General features: G+C 40.4%; 1 protein-coding gene across 2 annotated transcripts in view; it reads right to left on the bottom strand.

The window, feature by feature from the left end:
- akna (AT-hook transcription factor) overlaps nt 1-19,865 on the bottom strand; it is a 28,066-nt gene extending 8,201 nt beyond the window's left edge. The window contains exons 1-8 of one of the 2 annotated variants that reach the window (XM_084572077.1): nt 19,319-19,865; nt 6,463-7,050; nt 5,385-6,171; nt 4,979-5,276; nt 3,514-3,588; nt 665-821; nt 178-278; nt 8-67 (exon numbers count right to left, since the gene is read on the bottom strand). In XM_084572077.1, the coding sequence (XP_084428203.1) occupies nt 8-67; nt 178-278; nt 665-821; nt 3,514-3,588; nt 4,979-5,276; nt 5,385-6,171; nt 6,463-6,853 (1,869 nt within the window). In that variant the 5' untranslated portion in view covers nt 6,854-7,050; nt 19,319-19,865. Of the gene's footprint in view, nt 1-7; nt 68-177; nt 279-664; nt 822-3,513; nt 3,589-4,978; nt 5,277-5,384; nt 6,172-6,462; nt 7,925-19,318 lie in introns of those variants that run through there. The other variant, XM_084572078.1, reaches the window with a different exon arrangement.
- Nucleotides 19,866-20,688: the final 823 nt, after the last annotated feature.

The raw sequence follows: 20,688 nt of genomic DNA, 5'->3' as shown, positions 1-20,688 counted from the left end.
TTCTTACCTTTATTTGTTCCGAGGGTTTGAGCTTTTTACTCTTGAGGAGATCCTCAAAAGTCTGCAGCTATAGGAAAGATCAAAAGCTTTATGTCAGACTGCTTTCCTGAATCATCATGATGAAAAAAGCCAATCTGTGAGGCTTTTTATCTCGATGAATTGCAGTGGGTCAGTCACCTGCTGGAGGAACTTGTCAGTCTGATTGAAGAGAATATTGGCTAGCTGCTGTCCCAGCTGAGGGCCTGGGCTTCTGGCAGAAGGAGAGGACACTGGATTTCCTGTTAGATGAACAGACAGGTTAGGGGGAAAAAAGATTTATATGATGCAAGCTGATGCAACTTAGGCAGCTGAGGCTAGCTGGGTTTTCTTTGCGTTTGGGGGCCGTGAACTAGTGGGCAGGAAAGGTGTTTTGGGAATGTCAGGTTTAGTCTCTGAGTCTTGCATGGCTGCCCACTGCTCCAAATGTGCTCACTTGGATGACTTAAACACAGAGGATGAATTCCTTGTATGTGTGTACATTTATACATGGCAAATAAAGCTGATTAGATTTTCCACTACTAAAGCAGTGTGACTTGGATGGCTGAGGGGAAGCAAAGCCTCTGGCTTATATGAATGATAAAAAGATAAATATAGGAGAAGTAAAGAATGAAAAGAATGAACATACCCTGAGGAACACTGTGTCTATCTGGACAAGGAGAATCTGAGTTGACTTGTGCTCTCTGAGCTTGAGGAAAATCCAGCTTTATGAACTTAGAAGCATCGTGGTTCAGTCCTGACTGCACAGAGTGGCTGGACTTCGGAGGGTCAGAGTACAGGTTTACCTGGTGGAAATATAGAAAGTAAGAACAGGCAGGATCTACCGAGTCACACCCAGCCTTCCTGTTAACACACACAGAGTCTGAATGAGAATGAGGATGAATAAATGGTCCTATCTGACAAGCCACTAAGCAGTAAATCATAATGACCTTTAACTGACCTCAACAGCCTTCTTACATAAACACTCACACGCACACACTCACACACCCATGTGCACACACGGCAGATTCTACAGAAAAGGTCATTAGCTGTGTATCACCTAGAGAGACAGATATATGACCCAGCCTTATAACCTATATTCAGATGAGGAATCAGACTGAAACCCATCAAGTAGCCGAATAAACTGGATGCAAGGAGAAATAAAAAAGCTACTTTTATATACACTATATTACCAAAAGTATTCGCTCACCTGCCTTTACTCATTCTATGAACTGAAGTGCCATCCCATTCCTAACTCATAGAATTCAATATGATGTCGGTCCACCTTTTGCAGCTATTACAGCTTCAACTCTTCTGGGAAGACTGTCCACAAGGTTGAGGAGAGTGTTTATAGGAATTTTTGACCATTCTTCCAAAAGCGCATTGGTGAGGTCACACACTGATGTTGGTCGAGAAGGCCTAGCTCTCAGTCTCCGCTCTAATTCATCCCAAAGGTGTTCTATCGGGTTCAGGTCAGGACTCTGTGCAGGCCAGTCAAGTTCATCCACACCAGACTCTGTCATCCACGTCTTTATGGACCTTGCTTTGTGCACTGGTGCACAGTCATGTTGGAAGAGGAAGGGGCCCGCTCCAAACTGTTCCCACAAGGTTGGGAGCATGGAATTGTCCAAAATGTTTTGGTATCCTGAAGCATTCAATGTTCCTTTCACTGGAACTAAGGGGCCAAGCCCAGCTCCTGAAAAACAACCCCATACCATAATTCCTCCTCCACCAAATTTCACAGTCGGCACAATGCAATCTGAAATGTACCGTTCTCCTGGCAACCTCCAAACCCAGACTCGTCCATCAGATTGCCAGATGGTAAAGCGTGATTCATCACTCCAGAGAACGCGTCTCCACTGCTCTAGAGGCCAGTGGCGGCGTGCTTTACACCATTGCATCCGACGCCTTGCATTGCACTTGGTGATGTGTGGCTTGGCTGCAGCTGCTCGGCCATGGAAACCCATTCCATGAAGCTCTCTGCGTACTGTACTTGGGCTAATCTGAAGGTCACATGAAGTTTGTAGCTCTGTAGCAATTGACTGTGCAGAAAGTCGGCGACCTCTTTGCACTATGCGCTTCAGCATCCGCTGACCCCTCTCCGTCACTTTACGTGGCCTACCACTTCGTGGCTGAGTTGCTGTTTTTCCCAAACGCTTCCATTTTGTTATAATAGAGCTGACAGTTGACTGTGGAATATTTAGGAGCGAGGAAATTTCACGACTGGATTTGTTGCACAAGTGGCATCCTATGACAGTTCCACGCTGGAATTCACTGAGCTCCTGAGAGCGGCCCATTCTTTCACAAATGTCTTGTTTCACAGTCTGCATGCCTGAGTGCTTGAATTTATACACCTGGGGCCAGGCCAAGTGATTAGAACACCTGATTCTGATCATTTGAATGGGTGAGCGAATACTTTTGGTAATATAGTGTATATTTTAATTAGATAGAAGAAAATACTAAGTAATACATTTTTGACAGTAAATTGCAATGTGAGGCCTCTCCTCCCACCCTGTGTGTGTGATGTTAACTGTGCAAGAGGGGGTGACAGATGGTGGGTCAGTGTTCGTGGTGAAGGAGACAGAGGAGAGGCGGGGAGCGCAGTAAGCTGATTTTAATTGGTGCTGATTGTAGAGCACTGCTGCTTGAGAGGAAATGGGCGGCCGTTCTTTAAAGGAGCTACTACACAACACTTCAGCACTCCTCTATTTATTTCTTATCCCACCTTGCTAAGACTTCTAATCATTTGTTCTGACATACTGCTCTGTCTGTGAAGTGCTGACACTGTCTGGACCTGGGCTGCTGGTTCTCTATATCTCTGTTCTGTGAAAACAAAGTCTAGGATTAAAAACACAGTAAGCTAGTATGTATTACACAAAGCGTGTACCTATATTTAACAAGGCTGCCTTTAAAAGTGTATTTTCCTATTTCCTAGGTATTTCATTATTATGATTCACACTTCATGCTATAAATGATAAAACAATCAGATCTCTTTACTTGATAAAGGCATCTTAACACAACAACTATGGAATATATTCAGAATATATGGATACATATTGTGGTTTATTTTGGAGAAGCCTGGATTTGAACCTGCTTTGACGCTGCTTTGATGCTTCTCTGAGAAACATCTGAAGAAAATGAAGAACATTATGAATGACTTTATCTTTCTTTGTGTAGTTTACATGACTCTCAATATTAAGCTCAGTCTTTCAAGTAATATTGCTTTCACAGCTGCTTGTTTATTCAATGAAAGCCACATCATTACTGAGGTGACTCAGGCAAATAATAATTCAACAGAAATGCTCACATTTGAAGAAAATAAACTGTCCATCATTTTGAAGCTTTCTATTAACTTGGATATATTATAGTGACTAAAAGGGGAGACCTGTAAATCTGTATGGAACAGATATGTACTGTTTTTTTTTTTTTTTTTAAAACCCTGCACCAGTGCACACCATAAAATGTAATAAATTATGGCCAGATCTCTAGATTTACTACCTTGGCTTCAAGACGCAGACGATCAATGGTGTTTTCCGCCTCAGCGTACTTAGTCAGCAGTCTCTTGTAGTCTTCCTACAATGGAAGGAAATAAGAAACTGGAGATGAGGAAAAGATGAATGAAAAAGAAAGGGAGGGTCTGGGGGGCAAGGTAAGAGATGGCTAAGAGTATACTGACTGGACTCATTCAAGCTGCAAGGCTGTGAAAGACAAACAGAGAATCTCAAGAGCATATGAACACCCACTTAACATACAGTATGTCTCCGCTCTTTAGCTCTGATTTTGTTAGTTTTTTATGATTTGGGTCTATTAGTTCAAGAGCACTGTGACACAGTCATATTTTACACAATATATTGTACAACACAGAAGAGTTTGAATATCTAGGCCTATCCATCCCTGAAAAGTAATTAATACATAATTGCTACATTACAGTATAGCTTGTGAAGACTAATTTGTCTTACTGGACTTGTAACAACCACTGAATATTTCTGCAATATTGCAGGATAGAGAAGGGATTACTTTATGAAAATATAAAGAAACCTGCACAGAATGTTTCAATGATTCAGATTCTACACATGAAATGTTGACTAAGGTTGCCATTGCTGTTTTTATTTGTATACTGACCGCTGTTTTGAAAACCACTCAGGTATAAACACAAGTCCACAAGATTTGCCTTGGCGCAGATGAATTCATAATGAATCATAAATAATGGAACACAGGAATTTGGGCCAAAATACATATTATAATGAACTCTTGCCATTGTAAGGTTTTGTATTATCTTGCAAAATAAAACCTCCAACCCAAAGAAGATTCAGCGGACTGACTGTTTATGGCTCCCTCTAGTAATATTGAATAAAAACATGCACCAAAATAAAACCTCTTTCTTCTTTGTCGCACTGCATGATAATTTGAATATCTTCAGTCAATTCAATATAAAACACACAACTTTCAAATTTAAATACAACGGTGTGTACCCCAATGCTCATTATGCGATGTCTTTGTTGTTTGAATTGAGTGTTGGGACAGCTATTGTAAATGCAGCTTCTGGGAATGAAAGGGGGTGGTAGTGAAGTGGTTGCAAGCTGCAAGTGACATGATTTGTTCTTTGAAAATGAAGAAGGAGGGTTTTTAGGATCTTGTCTCAATTAGACAGGGTGAAGGAGAGATAAAGGTAAATGGGTTTTCCTTCTTTTGCTATTTGCTATGGGACCAAAGAAGTGTAATTATCAACCCCTTAATACATGATTTAAATTCCCAGTAATAACATTATTATAATATGTTTTGGTGATAAATGAAAAATGTCTCATAATGCTTAGAATACCCTTGCAGTGTATCATGAGTTTGTTTTTTAAATTTATAGACAGCATCATTAATTTCTGGGAGCTTGCTCCTGAGAGACACTTTTTTTCCAGAATAGATCCAAACAAAGAAAGTTTACGTGTTAAACAAAAGTCTCTACTAGTACCTGAAACTGTACAAGCAGCGTGGTGGCCTGCTCGGGGCATCTGAACTCCTGAGGGACTATAGAGTTGGTAGTTGGTGGTCTGTTAATGTCTGATTGGGAAGGAGATCCATCAGTGGTGTTCAGTAGGACTTCTTCAACAATTTCAGCTGGAGATTTAAACACTAACGGGGGCTCAGGCGACAAGGAATCCCTCATGAATGAGCGTCTGCTTTTGGGGGGCTTGTAACCACTTTTGGGGAAAGAAACTCTAGGTTCCACCTTGGAGAAGTCTGGTGTTTGGTAACTCAGAGGCCCTTTTCTGAAAATGGAAAATTATGATGTATAAAAACAGGGAAAAAAAACAGACTATATAAGAATGACAGAATATGGAGAGGTAAAATTAAAGGGTAAACAGAAGGTGGATCACCTGGATTCATCCACTTCAACAGCAGCATTCCTGGCTCTGGACATCCTTTGTCCTTTGTCTCTGATAAGCTTTGTGTTGTACTGTGTGTTTTCTTCTGAGCCTGTCTTTGAACGTGTTGCCTCAGGAGAGTGCTGCCTTGTCTTTCTTGGTGCGGGAACAGGCTGCTTGAGACGCTTATCTAATTTCTCTGATCCTTCAAGAGGGCCATTATTTACTGTACTGAAATGATTTGGCTTGACTTGTTCAGAAAACATTGCTGCTGGCTGAGGAGAAGACCTGAGCTTTATGTCAGGGCATCTAGGGCTGGACTTGAGACTCATGTGGCTGCAGGTAGATTCTGGAAGGCTTTCTGTGAAGCCCATTTCTGGAAAGGTTTCAGCTTCAATTCCTGGTGCTGAAGCTAATTCCTCAGCAGTGAAATGCAGAAGGTGAGGCAAAGTGCGGGCTGTGACAGCTGAGACTGGCTGGGATTCTGGGCAGTGATTGTTGGAGACATCAGCCGGGTCATTACCTGGCAGGTGAACACTATAAGATTGTATCAAGCTAGTGTGCCCACTCTCTCCTTTGCTAGTAGAGGCCTCACACAAACCACGTGGAGCTCCAAGCTCTCCTGATGTGCTAATGTAATCATATTTCTTTCCATTTCTGTAACGGCATCTCGGCTCCTCTTCCTCTCCATCTTTCTCCTCCTCCAGGTATTTGTCCCACTCAGGAGGGTGCTCTGTCCCCTGCTCTTTCTGCTCCTCATCTTCTGTCCAGGCTTTTAGGTTACCAATCATGTCATAACCTGGCAAAGAGAAGAAGGCGTGAAGAAATAGGAAGAACGATATTTCAGCAAAAACAATAAAACAATAAAAAGCTGGTATGGTCATGTGTACTTGACATTTTTACAATACAGCCCAGTACAGACAGAGAGCTTTTTACCCCATTTCAAAACTTCTTGAAACTGTGAACATTTCTGTTCCAGTAATTTGGTTTAATTAAGTTAAGCAAGACATTTTAATGCAAAGTGAGTTTCAGAAATCTGGTACATTAGAAGTTGAACTACAAGAACAAAAGTGGTTAAGAAAAAACTCACCAGATGACAGGATTTGTACATCCTCTCCTGATGATTCATTGTTTGACAGATGTTCACTCAGGTTGTAGCTCAGCTCCTCAGGTAGTGCATCCCTCTCACACCCACTAAGCCCTGCCTCCTCAGGGGTAAGCGGTCCGGGATACCCATCTGGATTCCATTCTGCTGCTAGTTCACCACGAGTTTCCCTTAATTCCACATCATCCAGTGGGTCTGACAGTCCAATGATGCCATTCTCATCCATCAGACTATCAAAGTCATCCACTCTCTCAGCCTGTTCTGCATCCTCATCCTCCCACACATCCTCTGATGTCACAGTGCTGGTGGATGGGGCACGGACTGGGGCAGGGGTCCAAAACAGAACCCCTGCTGTGGTGTTCCTTCTTGTTTCCATTCAGTTTTTGGCCCACGCCTTCCTTCTTCAAGTCTTAACCAGGCACAAGAACCTTTTGCATCTTTTCTAGTTTCTCTGGCTCTGCCGTAAGGCCCACTTTTAAATCCATGGTAGAGGGAATTCACAGATTGCAGTACATGTCATTAAACTGGTGACTGTTCAGGGGCACAGCTACAGATCCATCTGCCACTCTTCTGCTGAAAAAACATGTGCAAGGGACAAGTTAATAAACAGAAACTAGCATACTGAAGGAGAAGATACCGATTAGTATATAGTTTTGGATGTTTAGTAGTAGCACTGCCTCTTACTTCAGAAGATAAAGCTGAAAAACTTTGTGGTAATACTACAGACTAAAGCTAGCATGATTAGACAAATACGCAATCAAACAAATGACAAAATGAAAATGCTGGGTAATCAGCCAACTGAACTTCGGTGTGTGTTAAAAAGTAATTTGAAAAAGTCACCTTGGGCTCAGGAAAACTGTAAAGGGCAAATCATCAAACAAGAAAACAATGGCCACATTAATTGACAATTAAACTGTTAGCTGGAGCCCCACATTAGATCTGCACTCAATATACTGCAGACTTTTACACCATATATTTTGAAAAGACATAAGATATGTCAGCCCAGTATTTAAGACTGATCCTCATATCTACAAAAACAAAACGATTTAGGGGCCATCCTTGGCCATCTGTCAGCACCTGTCCTCCTTTGTAAACAAACATCTTCAGTTCATATATCAGTTCTTAACTATACGTGTCCCTCCACACACACTGAACTTCTCATAAACATCATTTGCCAGGGAGGAACAGCTGCTGTGTGAGGTCCGATGGGGAAAATAAACAAGATTAAATGCTGTTTTAAGTAAAGGCAGTGCAAATGTGTGCAGAATGTGTGCAAAGCAATCTAACCACAAAATGTCAACTTCGTCCTAATGCAGCTATAATAACCAGAAATACTTTTTCAAAACAGCCTGTCCTAATAAAAAAAAAAAAAAAACCACAGGTCATTTTAATTTTAGAATTCACTTGCATCAGTTGCACCCTTTCACCATTCACTTGGTTTCCATCACATTTATAACACAACTCTTCACTAAGAACCCAGGTACAAAGAGCTCTCAACAACTGACATTTTTGACTTGTAATATTTCGAGGCACTATACACCAGCAATGCATTTCATCCATATGTACTGGGATTTCTTAAAATATTGCGCTGGCAAATTAATAAAACAAGTAGATAACTGGACAGAGCACTCACAGGCAGATCAAGCAGACTGGGTAACCATAGTTACCTCATACAGAAATTAGCACAAAACATTCTCAGGACATTTAAACTGGTCACTACATATCTGGAAGTGTTTTACTTGTGCAGTTAAAGATGACAGAACGCTATACAATGTAGTAGCATTTAATTATGTCTAAATACAAAAATGTGCAGTTTGAAAAGCCAAACATGTTCTGAGAGGTGCAATGCTTCTTTGGGTTCTTTTATTCATCGTGCACATGGACATGGAGCTGGAGGTGCCACATTTTGTGTAAGGTGCAGCACTTGAGGACTTGTTTCCAAGGTGACATGAACTCTGTGTTAGTCTACACCGCTGATAAGCACTCATTTTATTGCCCCATGCTCAGATCCGGTGCTACCAGATCACACCATTCAGCATTTACTAATCCCATGTAATTAATTTCATACTTTAAAGTCACATATCCAGAATGATTCGTTATTAAAAACAAGCACAGCGTATGTACTTATACAGACTTTGGATTAGGCTGCTGGTTTACAATGTCCTCTATGCATTTGCCTGGAGCTGCAACGCTCACTATGGCAACGCCACAACATGAACTCAAGCTGTGCTTTATGCGCCCGCAATAAAACATGTGACAAGACTCAACATACTGTGTTACAGCTATAGCGTATCATTGCTTCACTCCAAAAATCCCACCCCCAAAAAATACAATGCTACAAAGAAAAACATCATTCATGAATTTATACTAAAAGCAATTTCTCAAATGGCATCAAAAGACTATCTGTATTAAACACTGGTTGAGAACTTTTAACATATTGCAGCACCAATGTCATATTATATATTGGATCTGATACATCAGGTCATAAATCCACCACACACTGTACCAACTCACAGATCCTAACAAGTGTCAATATCAGTGCAGTTAAATTAGCATTTTAAACAGACAGAAAGTGATCAGAGCCTGTAAAGTAGCACTTAGATTCTCATTAAGAAAAGTGGTCACCATGGTTCTTCTTTCATCAGTATCCCAGATTACAGCAAGGAGATTATTAGCCTGCTGCTTTTCATTTCTCTTATCTGACACACAAACCTTCAACCCCTTTGTTTTGTTTTCCTCAGAAATACAGACACTCATGCTCATCCATTGTGTCAGAAACAAACACAAGGGTCGGTGTGTAGGAGTAACAGACTTGTGCATATCGTGCTCAGTCCTTTCATAAGAGTATCAGCAGCGGGCCTCATCTCCGCACAGACCAACACAGCAAACACACCGTGCATTTAAACTGGACCACAAGGAAGACAAACAACTTCAGAAGTAAGTTTAGAAAAACAGAAGGACGATGTAGAGGCTACGATATAATTATGACACTATTTCTGTATTTTCTTCTTCCTCCACTGACACACGAAAGCTAAACCCCCTGCCAGGAGACAGGAATGAAAATATGACGCTTGAGTAAAACCACTGGTAAATAGTACAATTCTGAAATGTTTGCACCACTTTACATTTTAGTGGGATTGCTGTTATTTTTATTTTGCTACATTTATATTAATACAAGTTATTTTTTTATACATTAGTTAAAAAAATATGAAGCCCTGATGTTTCAATCACTGACCAGTGCAACTGTATTCAAATATTTAAGCACTTTTTTTGCCTTTTAACATAAACAGAAGTAAATATGAGCCCAGCAGCAAACAGGCGCGTTATTTCATAAACTTAAAAATAATAGAAACATGTTGTGCAGTAATTGCAGCATGCGTAAAGGTGTGGACACCGTACCAACTTCATTAACTGGTAAGAACTTAGAAGGGTACTTAGGACTAGCATGGTAGCTCAAGAACTTTTGGGAAAACCTTCAGATAAAGCTGCACGACAAAGCATAATCCATAAGTTAATGCTAAGGAACTGCTGGAAGGTTAAGCTGACACAGGACAGGTAAAGCTTGATTCCACCGTACAGCACTGATGAAAAAACAGGGTCCACATGGTTCACCTGCCACCTCATCATAGAAGTCAACAGCTTAAGTATGTACAAGATGGTAAGTGTGTCTGTAAGTATGTTTGGATAAAAAGCTATTTTGTAACAAATCAGTGAGTTTTGGAAGAAAAAGGAGCAGAATTTGATGAAAAGATCACATTGTTAACCACGGTGCATGGGGGTGGAGATATGTTGCTCTGAGGCATAAAGAACAGTGTCATGTCAGTTTTCCTTTTCCCTGTGGTTTCTCTTTGGAGCTACTTAAAATGTGTCAGTGGCACCAAAACTATCAAGCACCCAAAAACTGTCAGTATATGCCTGGATAGATTTGTACTCTTCTTCTTCTAAAGCTTATTTACTTTACTAATACCTTATCTGCTCCTAGACAACTGGAACTGTAATATAGAGGATTATAATCCTGTATAAAAATAAATAATTCAGATGGCTGTAACTGAGTTTTTTTTATTTTTTTGGTACTGTACTGTTGGGTGTTGTGTCAAGACTAAGTACAGCTGTTACTTGTAACATGAATAACAGGGCCGTTCTATTCAAATGTCCCAGTAAGCCATGACAGAGAATGATGGAGAGCTGTTTCATTCAGTTTTAGGACCCTCACACTGAGGCACATAGATGGAACAAAGCCATCAATTTACTGTGTAATTCTTACTGACACTTTAAAGCAGCAAGCTTAAAGACTTTCATTTCAATAAATGTCTGTTGAGTCACTACTGCTGAATGAGGTAACACAAGGTGAGTGAGCCACTGATGAGAGAACTGTAATATTTCTATACTTTTATGAACGGAGTGCTTATGGTGACATCCACATAAAGAATGCTGTAAGGATTTACTGCTAAGGTAACCTTTATAAATCCATATCTGGATATGAATGTGGAATGATAAATCATCATCAGGTGATAACTGATTGGTTCAGAGATTGCTGCTGAAGCATTTTTCCTGCTGCTGCAGCTTCACATTAAAAGCATTTACTTATCAAAACACACCCTGACTTTAATTAAGAGGCATTAACAGGAAATGCAGTCATTTGACAGCGAGTCCATTTGAAATATTGTAATGGAATAAAAAGGAGCTGCCATCAATAGGAATAACCGACTCCTCACTCTGCCCTGCTATATGCAGAATAATGTGCAGCATTAAATCACATCATGGCTGCTCTTACAATGATGGAAAAAGTGTTAAACGACTACTTTATTACAACAACAATACTTTCCTGACCTGACTGCATTTGTTGTTACCAATACCAACGAGAGGTGTCTGTAGCCATGGTTTATATCTTTTTAACACATGATATTAAATGTATAGTACATAAAGAAAAGAAAAAGAAAGGCATTTTGTACACATTTCACTTAAAATATTGATAATACTTTCCTTGTAATGAACTAAAATTTATAGCTTCTAAGCTGATTGTAGCAGTCCCGTTACCTTTACGTATTGGAGCCGCTGCGTTTCTTCAAACGTCTCTTGAAATCAAAACCACGTCTAAATTCAGAAACTTTCTAGGTTTATGTACAACTGGAAGTCTTAGCTTCTCTTAGCAAGAATGAAGCAAAGAAACAACTCACCTGTTGCTCGACCCATACTGTCTGTTCATTCCCAGGACAACTAAGGATTTATCTCAGATACCAGATGGGGGGAATTAAGCTGCTCTCAATCCCTTACAGGGGGCTTCACCAATTGTAAACAGACAACTATCATCAGGCTACGTCCGGAACAAGAGGTTAGCCGAGCTCCCTCAGAGGCAGACACACAGACAGACAGACAGGCAGACAGACAGACAGCGGGACTCTAATCACCTGACAGCCAGGCAAGCTAAGGCTGCATTTAGGATCAAACAGGTGGGACGGGGGTTTAGCAGCGATATGGAGAGAGAAAGCAGGAGAGAAAAAATGAATGGCAGAATGAAAAGAGCAGGAGAGACAGAGGAGAAAAAGAAGAATATTTTGAAAGGCTCTACTTTCCCACGTCCCACCAAAGCTGTCAAAACACAAGCGAGCCGGGTCATCTGGGACGCCACATGAATTTTCAGAGGGTGGCACAGGCTGAATTTTGAGCAGAGTGAACAATCTGTAGATGGAGCTGCCCCAGAGAGCTACAGCGATCTATTTAAGATGGCCTAGTGACTAAGATATGACAGCTAATCTCCTTAAGGTCTAGCTGAGGACACAGGATCCATTATGCAGAGGGGAGGGACTGATTGAATAAGGCTTTAAGGTTATATTTCGAAAACGGTTAGTAATCAATTTGTAATCAGCAAAAAATAACTGAATCAAAAGTGTCAAAATGAACAAATAACATTCACTGAGCAAAAACAGAAAATGTTCTCTAGCTTTTACTGCTGTCAATTTAATCACGCTGGACTTCTGACTCTTTGTCAGATAAAAACAAGCAATTTGAAGGCATCACTTTAGTTCTGGTAGATTCGGTTTTTTCTCTGTGTCTAATATTTTAAAGACAGTTTAAATGATTAAGATGATCAAAAATAAAAATCACATCTCTAATAGAGATTTTTTTTCTACATTCCCATTGTTACTGCTATTAAAATACGCAAACATTTAGGGACCAAAAAGACATTACTGTGTTATCAGAAGGAAAACCACACTTCTAATATAGACAGCAGCATCGGAAATCTGTAACAAAGATGACAGATGGATTACTCAGGCGTGAGGGGAACTCTTGCCAGCTCGTTCACTAAATGCAGTTACATTTTGGCAACTAACAAAAAGCTGTATCCTGCTTTTGCTGGTAATTAAATATCCATCAGACATCACACTGTATTCTAAAAATCTCTGCTGCCACGTTTCCTGCATGACCCCTGTGAAAACACCCATCTATCCATCCATTATCTATCACTGCTTATCCTCCAGCGGGTCATGAGGGGACTGGAGCCTATCCCAGCTAGCTAAGGCGGGGTACACCCTGGAAAAGTTGCCACTATCACAGGACTAACACAAAGAGACAAAACAACCATTCACACCCACATGAACACCTATGGCCAATTTAGAAACACCAATTAATCTAACATGTGTTAATACGTTTTGAAAACATAAAGCATAGTGTAAATGCCAATAAATTCTAATGTCTATAGTTTATACACGCGCATGCAGCGCACACAAGGAATGTGCAATGCAATGTTTTTGATCTCCAAACATGATCCCCTCATTTAAACCAAACTACTTTGGTCTCATCTATGAGGGGCCGTTAGGGACATTATTCAGAATTAGCCTCTCACATACACACGTCAAACGCAAAACTCTTACACACACACGTCAAATGCTCTCACATACACACGTCAAACGCTCTCACATACACACGTCAAATGCAAAACACTCACATACACACGTCAAATCCTCTCACATTAACACGTCAAACGCCCTCACATTTATATGTCAAATGCTCTCGCATATACACGTCAAAATGCTCTCGCATATACATGTCAAAATCCTCTCACATTAACACGTCAAATCCTCTCACATTAACACGTCAAACGCCCTCACATTTATATGTCAAATGCTCTCGCATATACACGTCAAAATGCTCTCGCATATACGTGTCAAAATCCTCTCACATTAACACGTCAAATCCTCTCACATTAACACGTCAAACGCCCTCACATTTATATGTCAAATGCTCTCGCATATACACGTCAAAATGCTCTCGCATATACACGTCAAAATGCTCTCGCATATACATGTCAAAATGCTCTCACATTAACACGTCAAATGCAAAACACTCACATACACACGTCAAACGCCCTCACATTTATATGTCAAATGCTCTCGCATATACACGTCAAATGCTCTCACATACACACGTCAAATGCAAAACACTCACATACACACGTCAAACGCCCTCACATTTATATGTCAAATGCTCTCGCATATACACGTCAAAATGCTTTCATATTAACATGTCAAAATGCTTTCACATTAACATGTCAAAATGCTTTCACATTAACATGTCAAAATGCTCTCATATTAACATCTCAAAATGCTCTCAGATACACACGTCAAAATGCTCTCACATATACATGTCAAAATGCTCTCACATTAACACGTCAAATGCTCTCACATTAACACGTCAAACGCCCTCACATTTATATGTCAAATGCTCTCACATATACACGTCAAAATGCTCTCACATATACATGTCAAAATGCTCTCACATTAACACGTCAAATGCTCTCACATTAACACGTCAAAATGCTCTCACATATACATGTCAAAATGCTCTCACATTAACACGTCAAATGCTCTCACATTAACACGTCAAAATGCTCTCACATTTATATGTCAAATGCTCTCACATTAACATGTCAAAATGCTCTCACATTAACATGTCAAAATGCTCTCACATATACACGTCAAAATGCTCTCACATTAACATGTCAAAATTGAATAAAAACGGAAGGCGTTTGAGTAGAAAAGGAAGGCGTTTGAGTAGAAAAGGAAGGTGTTCGAGTAAACTGAAACTGTATTGGTGGTTTGCAGTCACGTGATTCCAATGACGCGCAAATTTCAGATGGGGGGGCAGGAAGTGTCTTGCAGGCAGGATACCGGCAGGACAACGGCAGGAAAATGTTCAAGTTTTGTGTAGTATATGGCTGTACTAACCGGGGAAAACAAAAAAAGTGTCTTTAGAATTCCCAAAGTGGTAACCCACAAAGGGGATCAATTTAAAAAAATGACCAAAAACGGCGACGGACGTGACTGAAAAACTTCTTCGGTCCACGTCTTCGGTCAGAGAGAGCGGAGTCCGACAACGCCTGTGTCTGCAGTGACCACTTCGTGAAAGGTAAGGCTACAGTGATTAAGCTACTTACAGAGCTGGCTAAAACTGTCAAAAATACAGAGCAGGGTATTATAATATTACAACATAGCTATACATTTCTGATAACCCTCTGGAGTTCTAACGTTAAGCTATGTGGCGATCTCCAGTGTCTTTGTTTTTAGCATTTCTAGCTAACGTTAGCTATCGCAACCAGTTGTTCTCAAATTGATGACATTGTCTATCTCTGTACAGTGTACAGAGATAGATTGAGATTGAGATGGCCCTATAGACTTAATATGAAAACGGTGGAGAATTATTTCATAGACTAATAACATGATGTAAACTGCAGTTCTCCCTCCTTACTCTCAGTGCATGGTGTTAATCACATTTATTTTATCTAGGCTGCCCAAGTGCTGTCACAGATGTACGGTTCATCCTGGCTACCAGAGAGGTAAACCAGTGACAGAGGCATCACGTCAACATGAAAGATTGAGGGCCAGAAAAGCTGATCTGACCAACACTGATGCAGAAGCGACGTGCACCGACACCACAGATGCATTGCTCCACCTCCGTGAAATACAGAATAATGCATGGAGGTTGCATGTAGCCATGTTACATTAACTGTTTTGATAACTATGTATCATACCCATGTATTTGTTTACCTCAGAATTCATCCTAAACAATTACCACCACCTTGATGAATACAATTTGTAAATTATACAACTAACCTATCTTACTCCCTCTCATCCTCTTGCCAAATATATTCTATATATGAAACTCCTAAAATGTTTTAATGCTATTACCTGAGTAAATTAATTTGAATCAATTGAGTTACCTTTGTGAGGCTGTTTTTACACAAGTATCTGTTCTTCCAATTGAGTAAAGATGTGTACTTTGGGCTCCTCTGTATATTTAACGTGTTTTTATATTTGTTTTCTTACAGATAGGTATTAAAAATATTTCATACTTTGTCTAGAAACTGTGTCATAATATCCCAAAATCATCCTGATGTACTTACTTCCAGCTAAAGATGATAGACAATATTGAGTTATCACCCTGCCATACTTAATTCATAAAAGTCATTTAAATTGACATCACAAAGTGGCCTTGGCATATTTCGGAAACTCATTTATTTTTTTAGTGATAGATAAGATTTTGACCCATTATGGTCACATTCTATGAAAACCTATGGACATACATGTATAGACATGAGAACATATAAACATTTGATTCATTTTGACAGTGTTGGAGAGTGGGTGATAATAGTTAGATATCCACTTGCACTTTTCCATAGTACAAGATTCACTCTTTCATTTTAACACCAGCTTCAATGGCACATAGAACTGCTCCAACATGTGAGCAGGATTCTGACAATCTGTTGGTAAAAGGGACAGAGAAAAGGAATTATGCATTTACAGATCAAATCTGTTTTTCACAGTGACATGCACAGTGATACTATTAAGTAACAAACAACTAACAGACTGCTTTGTTTACGTTGCTGAGAACCTAATTTAGTTGTGCTTCTCTGCTTTCTGAACTTACTCTTAAACACCAGACAGTCCTCTATGATATGATGCTGTCACATTGTCATGTTCAAACAACTGGACAAATTACTAAAGCAGGAATAAAGGTGGTCTAATTTTGACTGTTTACATGTTGATTTGGTGTTCATTTATTATGACGTACCCAACCACTACAATTGCAATGTGCTGTAACAACTTCTCCGTTGTCCTTAGCCACGACCCACGTTTTCAACGGTGTCTCAGTAGACCTCTGACAATGGTTGACCTAGAAACATTAGGTAGAAACCAGTTAGCTACAGGTAGCCAGTTAGCTTGTAGCCTGGTGCCAGTGGTGCATTCATGTAACGTTACATTAAAGTTGAAACAGCAATGTAAAGAGAGTGAATTACATTTACTCACCCGGGCAAAAATATGACAGGAGTCATTCAGTGCTGCTTTGGATCCGAGGCCGCTGACCCAATCACTTGTATGCCTTCATTTGGCTAGCGGTGTAGGAGGTCGGGAGGATGAATAATTTGTGATGTCGATGGCCTCCAAACGAGGCAAGTCCGACAACAGGTACGAAAAATCACCTTTACTTAGTGTGTATGGGTCATATCCTACATATTTTTCTACTTCTTAATAATACCTGCTACGTGCAGGCTCACCCTACTCGAGTTTCCATCATTTCTAATTACCGTTCTCCACTTCCTGCCCCCATCATTTCCGCGTCATTGGAATCACGTGACTGCAAACCACCAGTACAGTTTCAGCAGAGCCCGTCTACGGAGAGCCTTCCCACTCTCTATTAAGTCCCATTGTAACGAATTTTGGTTGCAGTTCCACCAGATTTCCACTGGGGGCGATCGCCATGAGTGCAACATGAATGGGACTCTATGGAGCTAAACGGCTAAATGTGTCTCTTTCACCCGATTGTCGTTGAGAAATCTCAGATTTGATTGTAGGTTTTGCAAGTTCAACATGGGTTATAGGTCAAAAGTTGAATGAACGAGAACTTATGTCCTTTCGTTTTCTTACAGGTTGAGTTGTTGTTGCCCATAACACGCTAGCATTGTGCTAATGAACGCTGATTGGTCAGTGAAGGACTGATTACGACCAGATCCCGCTTGACGGCATCGTGGCATCCGAAGCGGGACCAGAATGTTAAGACGGACTTTTTCGCCCAAGTTTTTTTTTTTTTGGCCCGGTCTTTTAAAACAACGAAACAGAAACTCTTCTAGCACGATTATTTACCCGTGTCAGCTGTGTTGTCCGTGCCTCGAGAGAAAAGAAAGTGCAGAGCGCGAAAGCACCAAAGCAGTGACTGAAGGATTGCCGTAAAGCAGTATCTGGTCGTACGATGTGTATGACGTCATTGACATTTTAAAATACTTTTTAAAGCAAAATAAGTGACTCTAAAAAATCTAACACCCAGCAGTGTGTCATTTCTTTACATCTCCTTTCAAATTCAATATTCAAATTACTGCACAAAAAATTATATCCTGAGAAAAGTGGATTTTGAGGGGTACTGCTCCATAGACCGCCATTCATTCTGCACTCGTCCTGAGAGCGCCCTCATATGGAATCAGAGTGGAACTGCAACAGTTCAGAACCCGGAAGTTCAGTGAGAGTGGAACTTCTCCCCATATTAGACGTTCTCTGGTTTCAGTTAGTTAAGCCGTTTTGCGCATGCGTCTGTTCTTTTTTCGCCTCTTTCAACAACTTCCTTTCCTACTCAAATGCCTTCCGTTTTTATTCAATTTTGACATGTTAATGTGAGAGCATTTTGACATGTTAATGTGAGAGCATTTTGACATGTTAATGTGAGAGCATTTTGACGTATATATGTGAGAGCATTTTGACATGTTAATGTGAGAGCATTTTGACATGTTAATGTGAGAGCATTTTGACGTGTATATGTGAGAGCATTTGACGTATAAATGTGAGAGCATTTGACATGTTAATGTGAGAGCGTTTGACGTGTATATGTGAGAGCATTTGACGTATGTGAGAGCATTTGACATGTTAATGTGAGAGCGTTTGACGTGTTAATGTGAGAGCATTTTGACATGTATATGTGAGAGCATTTTGACATGTATATGTGAGAGCATTTGACGTATAAATGTGAGAGCGTTTGACATGTTAATGTGAGAGCATTTGACGTGTTAATGTGAGAGCATTTTGACATGTATATGTGAGAGCATTTTGACGTGTATATGTGAGAGCATTTGACATATAAATGTGAGGGCGTTTGACGTGTTAATGTGAGAGCATTTGACGTGTGTATGCGAGTGTTTTGCATTTGACGTGTATATGTGAGAGCGTTTGACGTGTGCATGTGAGAGCGTTTGACGTGTGTGTGTAAGAGTTTTGCGTTTGACGTGTGTATGTGAGAGGCTAATTCTGAATAATGTCCCTAACGGCCCCTCATACCTTTGTTCCTGCCATCGTACACTTCATAACACAAACATGTGTTGATCAGAAGATCAGACTGTGACAAATGCCTAAGTTTTAAACAAAACAAGCACTGAACAACACCTAAGTCACATTACATTGATTGGAAACACTTCTGAACAGGCTGGCTCTAATTTGACCTTGTAATCCTAAAGGTGCACTTACTTTCGCAACTCACAGATTTGTAATATTGGCGCATTTAAGCTGCGTTGATCCACAGTTTCAAGCAAAGCATGGACACTTCTGAATCTTATTTTGTGCTAGTAGTCTCAATCCAAACAGTTCCCTAACTATGAGCTTTAGTTATGTGAAAGCCAGACTTGCTCAACAACAGCAGTCACATCCAGTCCTACCAGTCAGGCTGGTGGGCTGAGGATCACACAGCGAAGGAAAACAGAAAAGATAACAACACTTTTGCTTTTCTTTGGAGAATGCGCACAGAGAAATCAAAGTTGTGGAGGTTAAAGAAAGGTTTGCATAAAACCCATAACGTTACAGCTTACCTACATACGTACAATCACGACACAGCAGACAGGGCGTCCAGGAGACTGCAGAGAGGACACGAACAGATTTCAAACACGGGCCGGTTGCCTTGAAAACCGCAAAACTAAAGAGGGAAAAGACCCACCCCTGTGTCACCATGGCACACACACCACAACAAACCGCTGACACCAGGGGTTACCAGGGGCTCATAAAACACAGTCGGGCTTTTAAAGTCGTTAAGAAAAACACAATTTCGCAGCTTATCGCCTTTTCTTTTGTCTTTTAATGACTGCAGAGTAACGTTAAGGGTAAACGGTTAGTAACTGCAAGCTAGCTCCCCCGCAGCCAGTGCCAGTTCCAAAAGTTAGTTACCATCACTAACTCATCCTAACATTAAAACCAACAGGTCATATTCAGACACCGTTCTGACACATAATGTCGGTACCTTACTTTTGAAGCTGTTTCACGGGGTAACTTCGCCAAAGAAAGTCGGTGTTTCTGATATTTATGAGGCTAATTATCGGGTTTGTGGAGTGTGGCACTGATTTAGCTGGCAGACCAGTTACCCGAGGGGTAACTCCTTGGGGAAATTGCGGTCCTGTGTTTAGAATTTCAGGCATTTATTTTCCTTCTAACCAACGCATACAGATCTATATTGTTGTTTTTAAGGAGTGAAATTAAGACCAACAGATACCTTTTCTAACACTCACTTAAAAGCAGCCGTTAAAATCGGAGTTTGCAACGGGTAATGATACCTGACAGACAAAATTGAGGATTTTATTTTGTCTCGAGTCACCAAAAGCTTGAAGCCAAGTGGTGATTGGTTGAGCTCCTGGAAGGGGGCGGGACTTAACTTGGATTGATACTAGAATACAAACGTTGGCGATGCGGTTCAGAGATGGAGCCACAAGAGGGCACCATTTCACAACGTTTCCGTCAAGAGGGTACTTTTCATCTTTTCATTCCTGTATTCACAGAAAGGAAATTGCAATTTCATTTTTATTGATCCAACACAAGTTTTCATATATACTTCTATAACTGTATATTAAAAATAATAAAAAATAACATATTAAAACCGTTGTGATGAGGGATTATGGAGCAAAATGTTTCATGAAGATTCATTTTTATTATTAAAAATGGTCTTAAAAGTGAGGTTTACCCCTCTGGGCAAATCAGTTCACACAATATCGCTACACTGCAATGCAATATAATATCTTTGACTTCGATTACGTGGTCAAATAAATCTCATGCTGATTCTCATGCAGAGGCTTGGAGTGGCTCAGTGCAGCAGACTGATAAGAACTAAAGCAGCAACATGAGCGCAATATTAACGAGTCCATGTGTGAGGCCATGATGTTTTTGTGTACCATGTTTACTCAGTGCCCTTGGG

This window comes from Chelon labrosus (genome assembly GCF_963514085.1).
Source record: "Chelon labrosus genome assembly, chromosome: 22".
NCBI classification, from domain to species: domain Eukaryota; kingdom Metazoa; phylum Chordata; class Actinopteri; order Mugiliformes; family Mugilidae; genus Chelon; species Chelon labrosus.
The sequence above is the reverse complement of the archived record's forward strand: the minus strand, read 5'-3'. Positions and strand labels throughout refer to the sequence as shown.